The sequence below is a fragment of the Podarcis gaigeae genome, assembly GCF_964106915.1.
Source record: "Podarcis gaigeae genome assembly, chromosome: 5".
Classification (NCBI taxonomy): domain Eukaryota; kingdom Metazoa; phylum Chordata; class Lepidosauria; order Squamata; family Lacertidae; genus Podarcis; species Podarcis gaigeae.
Window position 1 is genome coordinate 3,104,623 of NC_139681.1, and position 17,268 is coordinate 3,121,890.

The 17,268-nt window shown below is 39.8% G+C and overlaps 1 protein-coding gene across 8 annotated transcripts in view; it reads left to right on the forward strand.

Annotated features, from left to right (window-relative positions):
- The window catches only part of SMC1B (structural maintenance of chromosomes 1B), a 36,924-nt gene that overhangs the window by 18,703 nt on the left and 953 nt on the right, over positions 1-17,268 (forward strand). For 4 of the 8 annotated variants that reach the window (XM_083738719.1, XM_083738720.1, XM_083738717.1 and 1 more), the window contains exons 14-25: positions 450-587; positions 1,522-1,638; positions 3,708-3,814; positions 4,618-4,759; positions 7,453-7,598; positions 8,320-8,473; positions 9,080-9,178; positions 10,640-10,796; positions 12,740-12,894; positions 13,770-13,921; positions 15,949-16,018; positions 17,001-17,111. In XM_083738719.1, the coding sequence (XP_083594845.1) occupies positions 450-587; positions 1,522-1,638; positions 3,708-3,814; positions 4,618-4,759; positions 7,453-7,598; positions 8,320-8,473; positions 9,080-9,178; positions 10,640-10,796; positions 12,740-12,894; positions 13,770-13,921; positions 15,949-16,018; positions 17,001-17,111 (1,548 nt within the window). The remainder of the gene's footprint in view (positions 1-449; positions 588-1,521; positions 1,639-3,707; positions 3,815-4,617; positions 4,760-7,452; positions 7,599-8,319; positions 8,474-9,079; positions 9,179-10,639; positions 10,797-12,739; positions 12,895-13,769; positions 13,922-15,948; positions 16,019-17,000; positions 17,112-17,268) is intronic. The other 4 variants (XR_014564190.1, XM_083738721.1, XM_083738722.1 and 1 more) reach the window with 4 other exon arrangements.

Sequence of the window (17,268 nt, forward strand, 5' to 3'; positions counted from 1 at the left end):
TGGCTTTGTTTTTTTCAGATGAGGACTAGATCATTTGAAATGAACATAATATTTTAGCTGTAGTGCATTCTTTTTCAGCTTTGTATTTTTGTTTTAAAAAAGCGTGCCTAGACATTCCATTGTTGGGCCCATAACCTAAATTAAAGGTGCCAAAGTATCCTAATATCATTACTGTAATACTGTAAAAGGAACAATTCAACTTTTGATGAATTGATTCAATTTTCCCCCTAATGAACACATTTTTGAAATGCAATGTCCCATAATGTTATGCATCTTTTTTTGTTATTTTCACTAATGCATGCATTTTAATGCACAGCTTCCCCTAATAAATACATTATTGTACATATTACCTGGCTGGAGAACTGCACCGCAATTTTTTTACAGAAAGTGAGATTTAGGTAGGTTTCCCTCTAAATGCAAACTAAATCAGATTTCTCTCCTATACCTAGGACTTGATGAAAATCAAGCGCAAAGAGGCTGATTTAAAGCAGTTGCAAGCTCAATGCCAAGGAATTCAAACACGACATAAATATTCGCAAAATGAACTAGAAGTTCTTAAAAAAAAACATATTGCTAATTTCTATAAGGTAATATTAAACTCTCAGGTGGCTGTTTTCCTTGTCTGGGCAAAATGACTTGCTTTTTGGTTTTAACTAGGACATCTTAAATGGTAACATAATTGAGTTTTTTTCTTTACCCATTGAAGAAATAGAAGTGATATTTTTTTAAAAACCCATAATTTAGGAGGGAATGTTTCTATTGAGAGACTTTCATTTTTATACTTTTATACTCTAAACATGAAGTCTACATTTAGATGAACAGGAAACTAAACGTTGGCCTTTTTGTGTTTGGGTGTTGGAGTGGGGTGGCTTCTTCTGATCTCCAGACTGGCTTACTTTTTTATTGTGCCAAGGACTGCATTGCCCTTGATCAATCATCCAGGGGCCACAGTTTGAAAGTGAGTGCAACCACATTTTTGTCAATTTTGTTTATAAAGGACAAATCTTGGGAGGACACAAAAAATTCTGTCATCACAGTAGCATAGTGAAGTTTACCTTTGGAAGGAGTCAATAAAACAATTTCTTTAAATTAAATTTAAAATTATTTTGTAAATTAAGAAATTTAGGTTGGATTTGTCTGGCCTCAAACATGTTGCTGTCACCAGTTACAGCAGGAACCAGTTACAGCAGTAACAAATTATTTCTAAGAATTGATATCATTAAAATCATTAAATGTTTAAAAAAGAAAAAAAAATGGAAGGCCCCACAAAAAGCCTTTTTTGGCATCATGGTCTCATAGGGGGGAACCCATAGAGCAGTTTTAGGGGAGGCCTCGCCAAAAATGGTTTTGGGTGCAAAATGCAGCCAGTGGACTGCAGGTTAGCTACCTATGTTCTGATAGTTACATTTGCAGTACAATTGTGTGGTTCCAGAATAAAATATCCTTACAACATAAATAATTAAAACAGTGAGACTAGTTATCCGTTTTTTTAAAACACTGTTCATATTTATTTGTATTTAGGAAAAATCTATGCTGGAAAGTGTACTATTAAATAGCCAGTCAGAACATGTGATGTTGAATGAAGGAGTTTTACAAAGAGCTGTTAAAATGGATGAACTCCAAAAGAAAATTGATGAGGTATAAGTTTTTCATTCATGGCAGCATATAGAATGGCTGTCTTGTGAGAATTGGTTGTAGATGTGTGTTCCTTGTGTGGCTGCTTCTGAAACCCACTGATCTAAGGGGAAAGCTCCAGACCTGCTTTTACACTTGTGATAAACTTAGTGCATACAGTGGTGTCTCGCAAGACGAAATTAATCCGTTCCGTGAGGCTCTTCGTATAGCGGTTTTATCGTCTTGCGAAGCAAGCCCATTGACAGCTTAGCGGATTAGCGCTATTAGCGGTCTAGCAGCTTTTAGCGATCAGCTGTTAAGCGGCTTATCAGCGGATCAGCTGATAAGCGGCTTAGCGGCTTAGGAAAAGGGGGGGGAGGGGAAAAACCCTGCAGGAACTCGCAAGACGTTTTCGCAAGCCCATAGGGAAAATTCATTTTGCGAAGCGCCTCCAAAACGGAAAACCCTTTCGTCTAGCGGGTTTTCCGTCTTGCGAGGCGTTTGTCTTGCGGGGCACCACTGTATAGCTAAAGGCCTTTGCAGACTTCATGTTCACTCAGACCACAGATTAATAGTTTACCAAATAAAATGTATCCAGGCTATGTACATAACTCAGGGAGGGGGAGTTCAAAAGCTCAACAAAACACTTTCATATCCAAAAGCTATATAGCACATAAAGCTCAGTTAAAATAAATTTCAACATTGTTAATAACAAAAACATTGAAAAGTGTTCAAATAATTTTCTGGCATCTGGAAAAAAGGGCACAATGCTGGTCTAATGTCAAAAATCCATTTTTCAGAGGTTAAGATGCAACTTGCCAATTTATTTGGACAATTCTTTGACAACTTACAACCCTTTGTGGGAATCCTGCACAGTTTAGTAAGACCCATATCTTAGGTTTCATTTAAATTGAACCAGTATTGTAAGTAAGGCAGGTCAGCTTTTGCTGCCATAGATAGTGATCAAGGTTCAGCTCTATAAGAAGAACTGATGGTGTCCCTGAAGAAGTCCTTGAACTCGTTCTTGGAAATATGTTCTACAGAATTTCTAGTGCTGCCTTTACTTCTCTCTGGCATTTGCCCCTGTATAATAATTATGTTGATTGTTTAACAGAAAGGAAATCTTCAAAATGGGCACCAGCACTTCATTTCTATTATAAAATAAAATTTGAAACAGTTTTAACCAAACACCAATTTCTGTAACAGTTCAGGCCAAACTAGATGTGATGCTGTTCATGCAATTAGCAAGTGTGTGTGTGTGTGTGTGTGTGTGTGTGTGTGTGTGTGAATAAAACCAAGTAAATAGGAGCTATGCTGAAGGGTAGACAATTTAACCTTTTTCTTTGTCCTGATCCAGATCTCTCCTCCCAACCCCCATATTTGCATTGGGAGAAGAGCTCCCACTTGCGCCAAAGGGAATTTTCTTCCCAGTGCAGATAAGAACCATGGGATGGGGACAATTATTTAGGTGGGGAGCATAGAGGGGCTAAAGAGTTGAAGACTCCCCGCCGCCCCCCAGCTGCCTTACAGTCCCAGTTCAAATCACACACATGCCATATGGCTACTATTTGTTTTTGTACAATTGCTACTTTCCTTAATAATGTAATGTCTAGCTTGGCCTGATCTCTACCAACCAAATATTCCTTAAAAAGGTGTGTCTGCAGTAAAAAAAATAGTAGTGAAATTCTTCTGGCCCTATCAAGCTTTTCAGTGTTCCTGTGTTCCAATTAACAGGTGAATAATATAATGCATTATTGAAGAAGAAAAGGTACAAATGAGGTTTCTTTCCAGTGACTCTGTGAAAGAGGTCATTAAGAAAATTCATGTCTTGACAATGTTCCTAAATGGCACATTCACACATTACACACAGACACAAGCATTTGTCTATACAAATTCATTTGTCTATACAAATTATTGTTATTGTTGATTTGCATAGCTTGACTACTTGTATACTTGTTGAATGTAATATGTGAACATCCCTACAATAACAATTGATACTTCTTACATTTCTAAAACCTTCATATACTGTGTGAAAGAACTTCTTTTAAGGAATTATATTTAATTGCCTTCTTGGTGCGGGGTTGTTGCAATAGGTGGAAGACAATGTTTTCAGTGACTTCTGTGCAGAGATTGGAGTAGACAATATTCGTGTATATGAAAAAGAACATTTGCAAGAGCAGGAAGAAATTGACAAGAAGAGGTAACTATGCAGAAGTGAATAGTAGTGATGTTTTGTAACATCATTCTGTAATCAGAATTCCTCCGTATTCTGTATACATACATACTTAATGTTTCTGCCTAAGATATTGTTCAGCTATCATCATATGATGATTATTTTATTGCTAAATTGAGCTCAGAACTATGTTTGCATAGAATGCCCTCAGTACTCCTTGGGGATGCAAGTACATTGGGGGAGAGGAATTGTCACTAGCTTTATTCTTTTCCAAAGCTGTTTTTCCTATCCTATCCCTACTGATAGGGATGTTTGCGTGTAATGTTTTTATATGTTGCTTCCTTATTTACCCCTGATTCCAATACCTTTTGCTTCCCTGGTTGTTTCCCTTGGATTGAAGATTAGATTGTAAGCTTTGGGGGATTGACACTTCAAAGCGCCATGCATTCTGATGCCACTTTATTATTATTATTAAATAATAACTTGTTTTTTACCTTGCATTTAGAGAAGGGCGGGCAGCCTACAGCCACATGGACGCCCACCCCTCTTCAACTGATCAGTTCAGCCTTTTAGCAAGTGTGACCTGTCCCTCCCCTGGCAGTCTGCTGGGTAGAGAGGAAGAGGGGGCAAGAGAAAAATAGGTGTGCCAGAAATAGAGAGAGAAAGGGGGTGCCCCCTACACTTCTGACTCTGTCCCTTCCCACTGTTGACTTTGGCCCTCCCACAGTCGACACAGATCCCTTGACATTATTTCTGAGTGATGTAATGGCCCCTGACAGGAAAACATTGCTGTCTCCATCTTAACATATTACTGTATTCTGTCTGTTCAGGTTCCAGTTTGAAAACCAGAAAACACGACTGAGTGCTCAGGTTGAGTATATTTGCAGCCTGGTAGACAAGGCGGTGAAGAAGAACAACATGTTAAAGGAGAATATTTGCAAAGATGAAGCTTATATTATTAGCCTGAAAAAGGTAACCAATGGTTTGTTACAATAATTTATATTCAGCTTTTCAGGTTTTCACTACAATCAAGCAGTGTATAAAATTTCTTATTTCTTTTTTAAATAACTTTTATTAAATTTTCCATTTTAACAATCCAATCAAATCACATTAAGTATTCCAAATTATACAAATACATATCATATAGTCCAGATATTCTGCCAAATTATAAATTTTTGTTGGGGCTTCCCATGCTTCAAGTTCAGTGGGGTTCCAATCATCTTATGTTTCTACTGCCTTGAGTTTCCAATAGTTCCTTCTTTAAATCTTCCTGTTGTTATCCTTCCTTCTTTCATGCCCTCTGAGCTGTTTCCACAGGCGAGTTGAAATAAACAATAATGTGCTTCTGTGTGAAATTTGTATGACTCTCCCTTTTTTTTTGCAGCTGATAAGTCTGTTGTTTGCAGAATGTCCTCACACGCTGGTGTTTATGCCGAATAAATCCAAAAGTCCTTCTCTGGTGGCAGATGCCATCTTCACTCAGTTCCGATGAAATAAAATCTGGGCGTTTGCTCATTAATTTTCTCAGACAGGTTGCATCAAACATTAGTCTTTCTAGGGGAGATTTGCCAAATCAGACTTGAAGTACAGATACAATAACAAATTAAGAGCTCACCTTCCCCAAGACTATTTATCTCTGCAACACATCCTTCTCCCATAATGGCGGATCCCAATTAAAAAATGCGTCACATCATCCTTCTCAGAATCCATCCAAAGTTTTTTGGTGTCTCTCCAGTGGCTAACGAGGTCCTGCTTCTTTCTAATATCAATATTTGGAGAGTCTTTTATCTTCTTCCAAACGTTTCAAAAAACAAAAGCTTTAGTATTATTTCCACACAGTTTATATTTTCCCATCTCACTTCCTATAAATAATGTAAACGGTTCTTCTGGGTGGGGGGGGGGTTGTTAGGTATTATTGTAGTAGAAAAAGAAAAAGTTTTATTCCCCCTCCTTTCCATTCCGTTCCAACATACCGGCTTAGATGTTATTCTTAGATGTTATCTTTCTTCCTCTCTGTCACTCTCGGCACCTCAGTAGCTGGCTTAATTGGCAGATTAATTACCCCTTCTTCGCTTGAAGTATGTCCAAGAACTTAAATCCAATTTTTTATCTTAAGTAATGGAACTTGGTACGCTTGGGAAGACAGTGTCCAGGAGATCCGAACTCCCTCGGGGGCTTTCCATCCAGTGCCCCCCCTCCTTCTTTATGAACTCGGGGGTGGTTTTTTGGGCACCGCGGATGAGACTGCATCTTCCTTCCACCAGGAAGTATTTGGGAGGCTGATTACTGCCATCTCAGCCTCTAAATTACCTCGTGCGAGCTGGAAAGATGGTATTGTCGGCCATCTTCCGCGGCACCCCTAGCGGAAGCCCCGTGTATAAAATTTCTTAAAGTAATAAAATAATCAGATTTGGTTACAGTAATTTACTTCACAAAGAAATTGGTTTACCGGTACTTATTTTAGAAGACCTTTTCTATGCATTTTGCACTATGCGCACATTGCATGTCTATAATATATGAACATATAAATGTAACTAAGATTAAGGTGATCCCCTTCATGGATCACTGCCTTGCCGTGGCGAAGGGGCTTGAAGAACTCAGAGAAGCTATGAACTATGCCGAGCAGGGCACCCAAGATGAACAGGTCATAGTGGAGAGTTTTGACCAAACGTGATCCACCTGGAGGAGGAACCGGCAAGCCATTCCAGTATCCCTGCCAAGAAAACTCCATGGACAAAGACAACAGGCATATAAAAGATATGACGCTGGAAGATGAGCCCCTCAGGTCAGAAGGCGTCCAACATGCTACTGGGGAAGAGCGGAGGGCAAGTACAAGTAGATCCAGAGCTGATGAAGCGGCTGGGCCAAAGCCGAAAGGACGCTCAGTTGCGGATATGCCTGGAAGCGAAAGGAAAGTCCAATGCTGTAAAGAAAAATAAGAAGAGAAGACTCCCTGGAGAAGACCCTGATGTTGGGAAAGATGGAGGGCACAAGGAGAAGGGGACGGCAGAGGATAGTGTTTTCGAGGTTACCAGCATGAGTTTGACCAAACTGCGGGAGGCAGTGGAGGACAGAGGTGCCTGGCGTTCTCTGGTCCATGGGGTCACGAAGAGTCGGACACGACTGAACGACTAAACAACAACAAGATTAAGGAGTGAGGTGGGAATTAGGAGGTGAAAATCCATGTAGATCAACCCAACACAGAGACTATTAGAGTGTTCCATCTCTACCAATGGGTATCTGACTACAGTGGTGCCCTGCAAGACGAACGCCTCGCAAGACGGAAAACCCGCTAGACGAAAGGGTTTTCCGTTTTGGAGGCGCTTCGCAAAACAAATTTCCCTATGGGCTTGCTTCGCAAGACGAAAATGTCTTGCTAGTTCCTGCGGGGTTTTCCCCCCTTTCCCCCCCTTTTCCTAAGCCGCTAAGCCGCTTATCAGCTGATCCGCTGATAAGCCGCTTAACAGCTGATTGCTAAAAGCCGCTAAACCGCTAATAGCGTTAATCCGCTAAGCTGTCAATGGGCTTGCTTTGCAAGACGAAAAAACCGCTAGACGAAGAGCCTCACGGAACGGATTAATTTCGTCTTGCGAGGAACCACTGTATCTTGTCTGGATAAGATTACCATGAGGTTATTATACTTTATAAATACTTTTCGTACATAGGATGAGGAAAACTTTTTACAAATGGTCGAGGAAGTTACGGTGGAACTGCAGCAGCTGAAGGAAAAATGGAATGTTAATAAGGCTGGTGTTGCAGAAGCACAGAATCAAGTTGAGGAATCAAGGAAGGCATTGCTAACTCTAATAAGGTAAGGTGTTTAGAATAGGTAAGTGATTTGTGGGGGAGGAACTCCAGATAACTGAAACTTATCTCACTAATTTGTGTGAACAGGAACATTTAAGTTCAGCATTGTATATTTGCTAAGATAGTACAATACTGTACAACTGCTATGACCTAGATCCGAAGGTTTGTGATGGAGAGGTTCTTTGTGTACAACAGGGTGTCTCCAATACCATCTTCATTGCAGCCTGACAGGCCACTCATGAATTGGTGGAAACTTAGATGCAATCTCTGGTACAGAGCAGGTTAAGAGATCCAGAAGCTGATGTGCACATGTTCAGCTATGGTGCTCATTGGAGCACCACCGCAGGGTGCCTTTGGATGGTAAAAAAGTGGCAAGAGCAAATGTGTAAATGACTTGGATACAAAACTGTTTCTGTCTTTGAAAGAGGGCATGCAAATCTTTCCCAGTTACCTGTGTCTGCTTACACATGTCACTGAAATCAAGCAAGCAAGCTGAATTTGATGGGGAAGTAATTGATTTCTAGAATGGATTGAGATACTTTGTATTTGGGTTAGAAACTTAAGCTTGAAGTGTGGTTCAAAAGTACTATCTCATGTGTTTCTCAACCCGGGTATTAAGTCTAAATTAATAATATAATATGCAAACTATTCCTCTATAAATTTTAAACATTCAGTAGCTGAAATATCAGTGTTATGTTTTCTTTGTTCTTGCTTTTTGGTGGCAGAGAGTTGGCAAAGTTGCAAAAGGAAGGTATTGCAATCGAGACCTCTCTGGAGCAGAAAAAGTTAGAAAGGCATAATACCTTTCTTGATTGCAAACTCCAGGACTTAAAGATAGGACTTCTTTTGGGATCTTTGGATGACATTAGTGAAATAGAGGTAGGTTTGTGGCATATTAAATAATTTAATACAGTTGTGGAGTTCGTACATAAATAAGGTCTGCCAGACCTTGATCTAACTAGAGTAGTGTTTTCCAAACTTGGGTCTCCAGCCTTTTTTGACCACAGCTCCCATCATCCCTAGCTAGCAGGACCAGTGGTCAGAGATGATGGGAACTGTAGTCCAAAAACATCTGGAGGGCCGAGTTTGAGAAACACTGAACTCGAGTTTTATCTGGTGGCTAGTACCAAATTTGTAGAAGAGCTAATGCTGAGAGGGCGCAGAGAGAACCAGAACTGCAAAGATGTTTTCCCGATGAGTGTTTCCCCCCGAATCCAATGCTATTTTATTCAGATGCTAGGATGTATATTTAACAATTGATGCTCCTGCCCCTCAAAAAGGGAAAACGTGTAGAAAGATATGAATAGGAGGCTGGATAAAATTGAGACATCACTGGTTTTCATGAAGAAGTAAACCGTACCTTAACCATAAGTAGAAGGATGGGAGAGGAGAGAGAAGCAAATGCTGCTGCTGCTGCTGCTATTTTGGGTTTTTCAGTTTTAAGTATTATGTATCTCCATTAATTTTGCTGGCTGTTTGTTACAGCTGGGATCTGATACTGAAACTACAGAAATGACGGCTGATATCTATGAAAGAGAAGAGGCAATTCATGTAGACTATAGCAATCTTGCAAAAGAGCTAATGGTAAGAGAAGATCTCCATTTTAATATTCTGTATGAAAGCATGTTTTCATGAGCTTGGTTCCACAGTTTATTTTCCTTTTGCCTGGCTAATGTGGTTAAAAGGAACATCTGGCTACCATGATTCCTTAGATATTCTCTGCAACTTGCTCAGTAAGCAGGACTGCAATCAATCACCCCAGAGACTATCCATTCTGTGGTGTGCAGGACCACTGAACCGGTTCCTGCTGCTATTAACCACGGAGGGAATCTTTCATAGACGGACAGAAGCAGCTTCAGGGAGAAGGGTGGTCTTCATCAGCATGTGGGGGACATTCTCCCACAGCTTGTGCAGTCAGCACTTCATAGCACAGCTAGCTGTTGAGATGAGTGCTTCTGCATTTCATAAATTTGTGGTGAGGAAAAAATGGGGAGAATTATGTATGCCACCTTGAGCTCCTTGGAGGAAAGGTAGGATATTAATAAGAAAGAAAAGAAAAGGAATTAGTTCTGCATTCACTCTGCATTACTGACACTGCACACTGTGTTGAGACTATTGTTGTTTGTAGGTATTCACAGCTATATCAGGTTTGTTGCCTGAACCAAATTTTCCCTGAATTCTTTAGTCCCTCAGATGGGTAGATACTGCCATCTGCCATCCACTGTCAGGAATTGCAGAGTTGGGGAAGTAGACTTCCTCCTAGAGACCCTGGAGTGCTGTCCAGATGGGTTTGCCTTTCATTGCTCATGCCTAGCCTCACATCTTCGACTATTGGGTGATTTATCTTCCCCTTCCTTCCCTGCTTGCTTGCTTGCTTGTTGTTCATTATGTTGAGCTTTGAGTGGTTTGGGTTATTGTTTTTTCCTGACAGTATTTTAATGTTTTCTTCACACGTCTCCTCACATCCGCTTGGCTTCTTGGCCCAGTGGTTTGGTGTTTTGCTTGTTTCCTGGCCCCCCAGCTTCCCCACCTGAAGTGAATCAAGTTTAATTTTATTCAGTGGTAGTTGTGGTATGTGAACAAATGTCTTCAGTCTCTTCCCCACACCTGCTCTCCTAAGCCACAGCAGCTCTTTTTCTTCTCTTAGTAGATTTTGCACCCAGACCTTTCCTGAAAGCCTTTTTAAAACATGTTTTTCGTTCTAGTATGTTTCCCTTATTGTGTCAGTACCAGTACCTTAAAAATCATACTTCCTAAACTCTGCCGTTCCTGCTTGTGCGTGATAGACGGCAGTATCCATCTGATGGACTGTGTATGCTCTAAGAAGGTCAATAGCACTATCTGAGTCCACAAGGCCAGGAGGAATAAGCATGGCACTTGCAGTCCCACAGGGACAGTCAAAATGTTGCAACTGCAGCTAGTTCCCCTCGTGTGGACATTACCTCCCACCTCCTTGTCTTTTCTTTTAAGACTTTGAGGCAATTTTTAATAACCCAATACCATTATTCATTGTTTTTATACTTCTTTATTTCATTTTACATCTAGGACTTGCGCTCCGACAAAGATATTGAAACTCACCTAACAAAACTTCAGCAGGAAATAGCATCTAGAGAAAATGTTCTATCAAAAACAACAGCACCGAATATGAGAGCTCTTGAGAGATTACATGTTGTCACAGGCAGATTTCAAGAATCGGTTGATGGTAATATTGAACCTTTTTAATTAGTAAAATTTTAATTAATAAAATTAATAATAAAATTAACCTTTTTAATTAGTAAAATTAATAATAAAACGATTCTGTGATTCTGATAGTAGTAGTGAGAAAGGTGTTTTTGTAAACCCAGATTGCTTGGGTGCCCTTGTGGCTGTTTGATCACCCCACAGTGCACTTACATCCCAGTTTATTACGTTATTGCAAGTCTTTAAAAATGTCCTAGCAGTTGACAGGAAAGAGGCGAACACATGTCTTAGATTAAAAATCAGCCACAACTTTTATTTATTGTTTGCCTTCAATAAGTAATTGAGATAAAATATTTGAAAGGTGGGCAGGAGGCCTCCTCTCCCCTTCTCTCCCCCCCCCCCAGGAGAAGTGGCTTGGCTGTTTGTCCTGCTGGACTATCTGTTGTGGCCTTTTTCCTCTGGTGAAGCCCTATACTTGAGCATATGGTTAGGTTCTGAGCAGGCCCCTTCAGCACATGCTCCCAAACCCATCCCAGTCCCCAACCCATCCCCTATGGCCCTTACTGTTCTGCCTGGCAAGTTGTCACCATTATTTGCATCAAGGAAGGACACCACTTACTTGAATGCACTATAAACCAGGTGGCGCCAGAAAGCAGGAAATCTTTATATGCTTTTTTCTAAAGGGTTTTTTATTTTATTTTGTTACAATGATCTAATTTCTGACTTATTTATAGAATTTTTTTCTGTGTGTAGATCCACCACAAGATCCCTTAGGCAATATTCCAAGAAAGTAATCGTCGTTGGCCTCTCCCCCCCCCCCCCGCCGCCTTTCTTGAGATACCACTTTAGGGACCTGAAAACAGCTCTTGGTTACAACATTTTAAAACTTCCAAATAGTTTATAAAAAACATTATAATCAGAAAAGGATGGTGGCTCCTAAAAATATACACCTCAGGTGTCAGAAGTCCAAGTAACAATGGCCTTGCCTGAAATGTTTCTCAACCCTCACAAAATCCCTTTCCTTGTAAGATACTCTTCTTTGTCCCTCCCGTGGGACAAAGCTTCCATGCATCCCAAGAGTTACCTGTCAGGCCCGCAAGGCTTGACAAACATCCTGGCACTGCACATCCTTGTTGCCCCAAAGGGCTTGCGGGGCTGGGAGGACCGTGCTGCCTTCTCAGGCCGCACAATTCTCTCCCTCACTGGAACTTGCAGGGGAAGGGGCCCTATGTCAGCATCTATGCTGCAATGGCAATTTTTGCAAGGATGTTCATTTTTATTTGTCCCTTTAGGGCAATAGATGTAGAGGTACTGAAGAAAGAGAACATCCTGGTAAATCCAGTGTTCCATCAAAAGAATAGACATTTGCAAGGATTTTTTTTTCTTTCCATGAAAGTGTGAAGCAATTCAATTTTCCACCATACACAGATAGATAAATGGGCCACATAAGCTCCAATAAAGTTTGAATTTAAATAGCACTGCAAACATGTAATGTTCACTGAGAACACTTTTTAAATTGCAAGAACCTGGCCTTGTACAGCACAAACTTGTATGTTGAGAAAAGTGGCTTTCTGTTGCAAAAGATTATCTGTATAAATACTGTTTTCTTGTGTTTGTTTACTGAAGTTGGTAGGAAATTGTGGGTAGAATCCAGCGGTGACCTTTGCTCTCATGCAGGGACTTTTGATTCAGCGGAAAAGGGAGAAGGGTTGATTTTTGCTAATTCATTCTTCCACCTGCAGCTCTCCACACCACCTTCAACCCTCTGCTGGAGGGTGACAACTATCTGAAACGAATTTGAGTATGGCGTAAATCACCTGTCTATGTTCTTACATTAGCAGAGGCATCCACCAGAAAAGCTCTTCCTTGAATGCAAGGACATTAATTGGATTCTACCCTATAAAATTAACTCCCAATATTTTAGTGATATGTTCTGTTAAAGCTAGTTCAATTATCCTTTTACAGTGTTTGAGACTTGTAGGACAGAAGCCAGATTATGTAGGCAAGAATTTGAGAAGGTGAAGAAAAAGAGATACGAGCTGTTCAGTCAGTGTTTTGAACATGTGTCAGTAGCTATAGATCAGATCTACAAGAAACTCTGCAGAAACAGTAGCGCTCAGGTTTGTAATTTTTCAGATATTTCATTTAATACTCTTTAACAACAACAGTGAGTGTACTGGTTGTAAATTAAGGCTAGATTACTGGTCCATCAGAAAACGAATCATTCAAGGATTTCTTCTTCTTAGTTTTTAAAACAGAAATATGGGCAACCAGATTCAGGATTCAAAATAAAGTGATCCAAGGCAAACAGCAAAGGGTCCAATCCCTCTGCTTCCATGACTTGGAAATACAGAGTTAGCTGGGCATGGGGAAACGACAGAGCTGGTGAAAGATGACTCACCTGTGAAGCTGCATCAAGGCTCCACGGTAGAAGAGTTTATTTTGGGGGTGGGGAGTTTGTTCTGTGCAAAGTTGGCATGCAGTTATCATGAAGGTTAGGTTAACTTGCCATGTGCAGAACTAGTGTGTTCTCAAGCTTTGTGCTCATGGACACAGAAAGGAGCTCTGGCTTGTTTCCAAAGCAGCTTGTGAATGATTTTCTGTTGCTCTTTTCCATCCAGTACAAATACTGCTTTGGACTTTCACATCTAGATGCTCCCTGTTCTCCAAATTCACTTTGAAGAATGTTGTGTTGTTTGCATCCGTAACTTGAATAGGATTGCATTTTTGTCCAAAATAATGATTTAAATTGCATTTCTGGAAACCAGTATTTTTTTAGCATTCACAAAATCTGGAATAGCCGGTATGGTGTCCTCCTGATGTTGCAGACAAGAACTCCTGTCTTCCCTGTTTGTTGGCTCTTCTCGCTGTGGCTGATAGTTGTTCACAGCAACTGGAGGTCACCATGTTGAAAAGCCCTGCATTAAATTTTTTACAGATAAAGCTAATGCCCATGTTTTGTTATTAACTGAACAAGGAAGCTGGTATCTTTCAGGCATTTCTTAGTCCCGAAAATCCCGAGGAGCCTTACTTGGAAGGTATTGGCTATAACTGTGTAGCTCCTGGAAAAAGATTTATGCCAATGGACAACCTGTCAGGTGGTGAAAAATCTGTTGCAGCTTTGGCTCTTGTGTTTGCAATACACAGGTAAGAAATACATTGCACTTCAAAAAAGAATATGACACACATATCACAGTTTATACAACCGTGGTATCGTTTTGGAGTCACTCCATTCTTCATATAATGTTGAGATTCTACCTCTGGGCATATATGGTGGACAAGATGAGAAAGGAGAGCAACATATATAAGCTTTCAGTTTGTTCTGGAAGTGTGGAAAGGCAAGAGAGGATTTGGTCTGTTGTTGGTCCTGTGCTTATGCTTTGAAGTTCTGGAAGTAAATGTGGAAAGCTGTTGATCAGGTTTTGTGGCCCTGTGTCAACACCCGGTTTCTAGTGGATGTTCTTCCTATATTCAGTTCTGGCTCAAGCTCCAACCCAGAAAACCTGGTTCTCCAATTTATTTCGCTAGATCAACAAGAGATAGGCAACATGGGGAGCAATACACAAATAGATTTTTGTCTAGAATGTGCCACTTTCTCCCAAAGTCCACCTATTCCAAAGGAAGTCTGTCAGGGATGCAGCAAGTGAGGGGGCTTCTTCCAGGTGCAGAATTTGAGAGTGGTGCAGTATTAATACTCCTAGGGAATGCAGCTTTTGCTACAAAGATAACCATCTAAGTTAGCCATTAAGCACTTCCATGCAAATCAGTATCCAAATAATTAAAAATTATACAAAGTAGCTCCTTCCTTGGGGCAAAATTACTCTATTTAGAATTCAACATGGGTTAGTGGTCAGATGAGCACCATTATTTAAGGGAGATATAAAATATCAGTGAGAAAGTTTACATAAATCATTTACTGGTTCTTATGGTAGTTGCCTTTTTTTCTTGCTGATTGAAATAAATGATTTAAAGTGCCTTTATTGATAAGCCAAAATCAGGTAGTAGGAAATGTATTTAAATTATTGTGTTTGTCTTTTATGTTGTTTCTTAGTTTGTTTCATTATGTAATCTTTTAATTTTTGTAATTTCTAAGTATTGTGGTCTTGTATAGTAATTAAAATAAAAAGGTTTGAGAACAATGAAGCGCACTCCAGCTATGTTCACAGAGAGTTCATTACTTCTGTTCTGTTGCTCACTAATTCTATAGCTGATAGTCAATAGATACCTCTTACTTCTGTAATGATCATATTCATTTTAAGAACGCAATGCTGCCTTGCCCCACAACAGGAGGATCATGTTGAATGAAGTTTGTCTCCTACTTATCTTCTAAGGCTGCTACCATGCTAGTTGTTTAGAATGGAATTGCCATCCTTCTTACTCATTCTTCATAGTGAAAACAGACAGTATGATTGCCCACCCAGTTTTTTTCTTTTTGTTTTTCATATAAAATGCAATTGCACCATCAGTTTTTCCAGGGTAGACTGCAGTTCTCAGGGAGGATACTGTTTCTTTAATTAGAAGCTTCTTCTGCCTCTACTTCTTGTTCGGTGTAGAGTGGCATTGGTAATTAATTGTTCCTTAATTAGGAGATTTCTGATAGGTTTCAGGATACCATTCAGGCAGTTATTTTCTAGCTTGACCTTATATTTTCCTTTTTCTAAAATCACAAAATACCACTGTACTGGAAAGGGTCTAGTTAAAGTTCCAGGCTACCTCTGCTTAATTCCCTTTTAGGTCTTGGCTATGGAGGTGGGAATTGCTAGATAATACAGCACTGTATTAAGTGCTATAATAATATTAATTTATTAAAGTGCTACTTTTAATTCCATGCTAGCTTGATACAGAAAAGTGATACTGCCTTCTTTAGATGGCAATTTGGTAAAGAGAAGTAGAAATATATTTCTATATTTCTGTACCACTGGCATATTATAAGGTGGGGGAGGCTGTATACTATATGGCACACTTGTTTTAAATTCTGTATTTGTGGGGTTTTTTGGCTATATATTAAGAAAAAGTAAAAAGAAGTCTTGAAATTCAGAATATGCAGTCATTAAAGTAGAACGCAGGTGGTGGCAGGTGCAGACTCCATTGGTGAAATTGTTTCTGTTACTCTTATAGGTACAATTGGACTAATTTACATCCCATTCATAATTGTGCTTGCTTTGTTGTTTCAGCTTTAGGCCTGCCCCCTTTTTTGTTTTGGATGAAGTAGATGCAGCGCTAGATAACACAAACATTGGCAAGGTAAGCTATCAGTCTCTCTTTCTTACTAAAAGAAAAACAGCATTCCATCTCAGAAACGTGCTTTTTCTTTTTATATATGAAAACAATATTTTTAAGCAGGGGCAAAGAGTAAATAGCAAGCAAACCCTTTATGAAAGAGATTACACTGGATATGCTGCATATATCAGACACTATTTGAAATGGAAGGAAGCGAATTGCATCTCATGCTAATTCCCTGTTAAGGCAGTTTGATTGTTCACTTAAGAATTGTTCCATGCTTACCCAATGCATCTTAAGATTTACTAGTACTTTCCAGCCACAAGAACTGTTAGTTCTTGAAAGCCACTGTTCATTGGGATCTCAGGACTCCAGAAATTGTCAGTGAGTAGACAGGCATTTGCCTAGGGACCAAGGCAGTGTGAAGAACCTCCAGTCCACAGACCTAACCCAGCCCACTAGGCCATTTTGACAAACCCTGCCCCCATGTAAAGTGAGGTGAAGGCAGGGCTTGGCGAAGGGGCTTTGTAGCCCTTCTTGTTCAGCTGGTTGTCGGGCGCTTGGGATGTAGTGTGCAAGGGCTTTGCAGGCTCCTTTGGAAAGGAACCTGCAACCTTCCACAATTTTTGACAGTATTAATCAAACCTCTGCGGTAGCCTATTAGCACGTGAGGGTTTTAATTAAGATCCCCAAATAGATAATAAATTATTATAATGAAGACCCTCCCATGATTTGTTCTGCACTTATTTGTTAAGCAACTTCTTACAATTCCTCCAAGCCATAATGGTGTGGGTTTTTAAAAATAAAATACTGTCTTAGTGAGTAGAGATATATTGCATGAGGAATTTTTATTCCAAACAGATCCTCTAATGTATTTTATAGCATAGTCTTGTATTTGAGATGTCTTGCCAACAGTATGCTTACCCATTCTATAAAGCAAGTTTCTTTTCTAATCATTATATTTCTGCATGTATCTAACAACCCCTTTTTTTTCCTTCTCAAAAAGATATCAAGCTTCATTAAAGAGCAGGCCCAAGAAAAGTTTCAGATTATCGTTATTTCTCTAAAGGAAGAGTTTTATTCTGAAGCAGATGCTTTAGTTGGAGTCTGGCCTGAGGTATATATGCACACAAAACACACTCTTGAGTGATAGTTTTCGCACTCTAAGTGTTTCATAGAGAAAACAGAAACAGAATATGGCTACACTTCTATAGAATCAAATCCCTGGTAATTTTAAAGGGTTGGGTGGCAGAGATGCAAAGAACCCAAACACC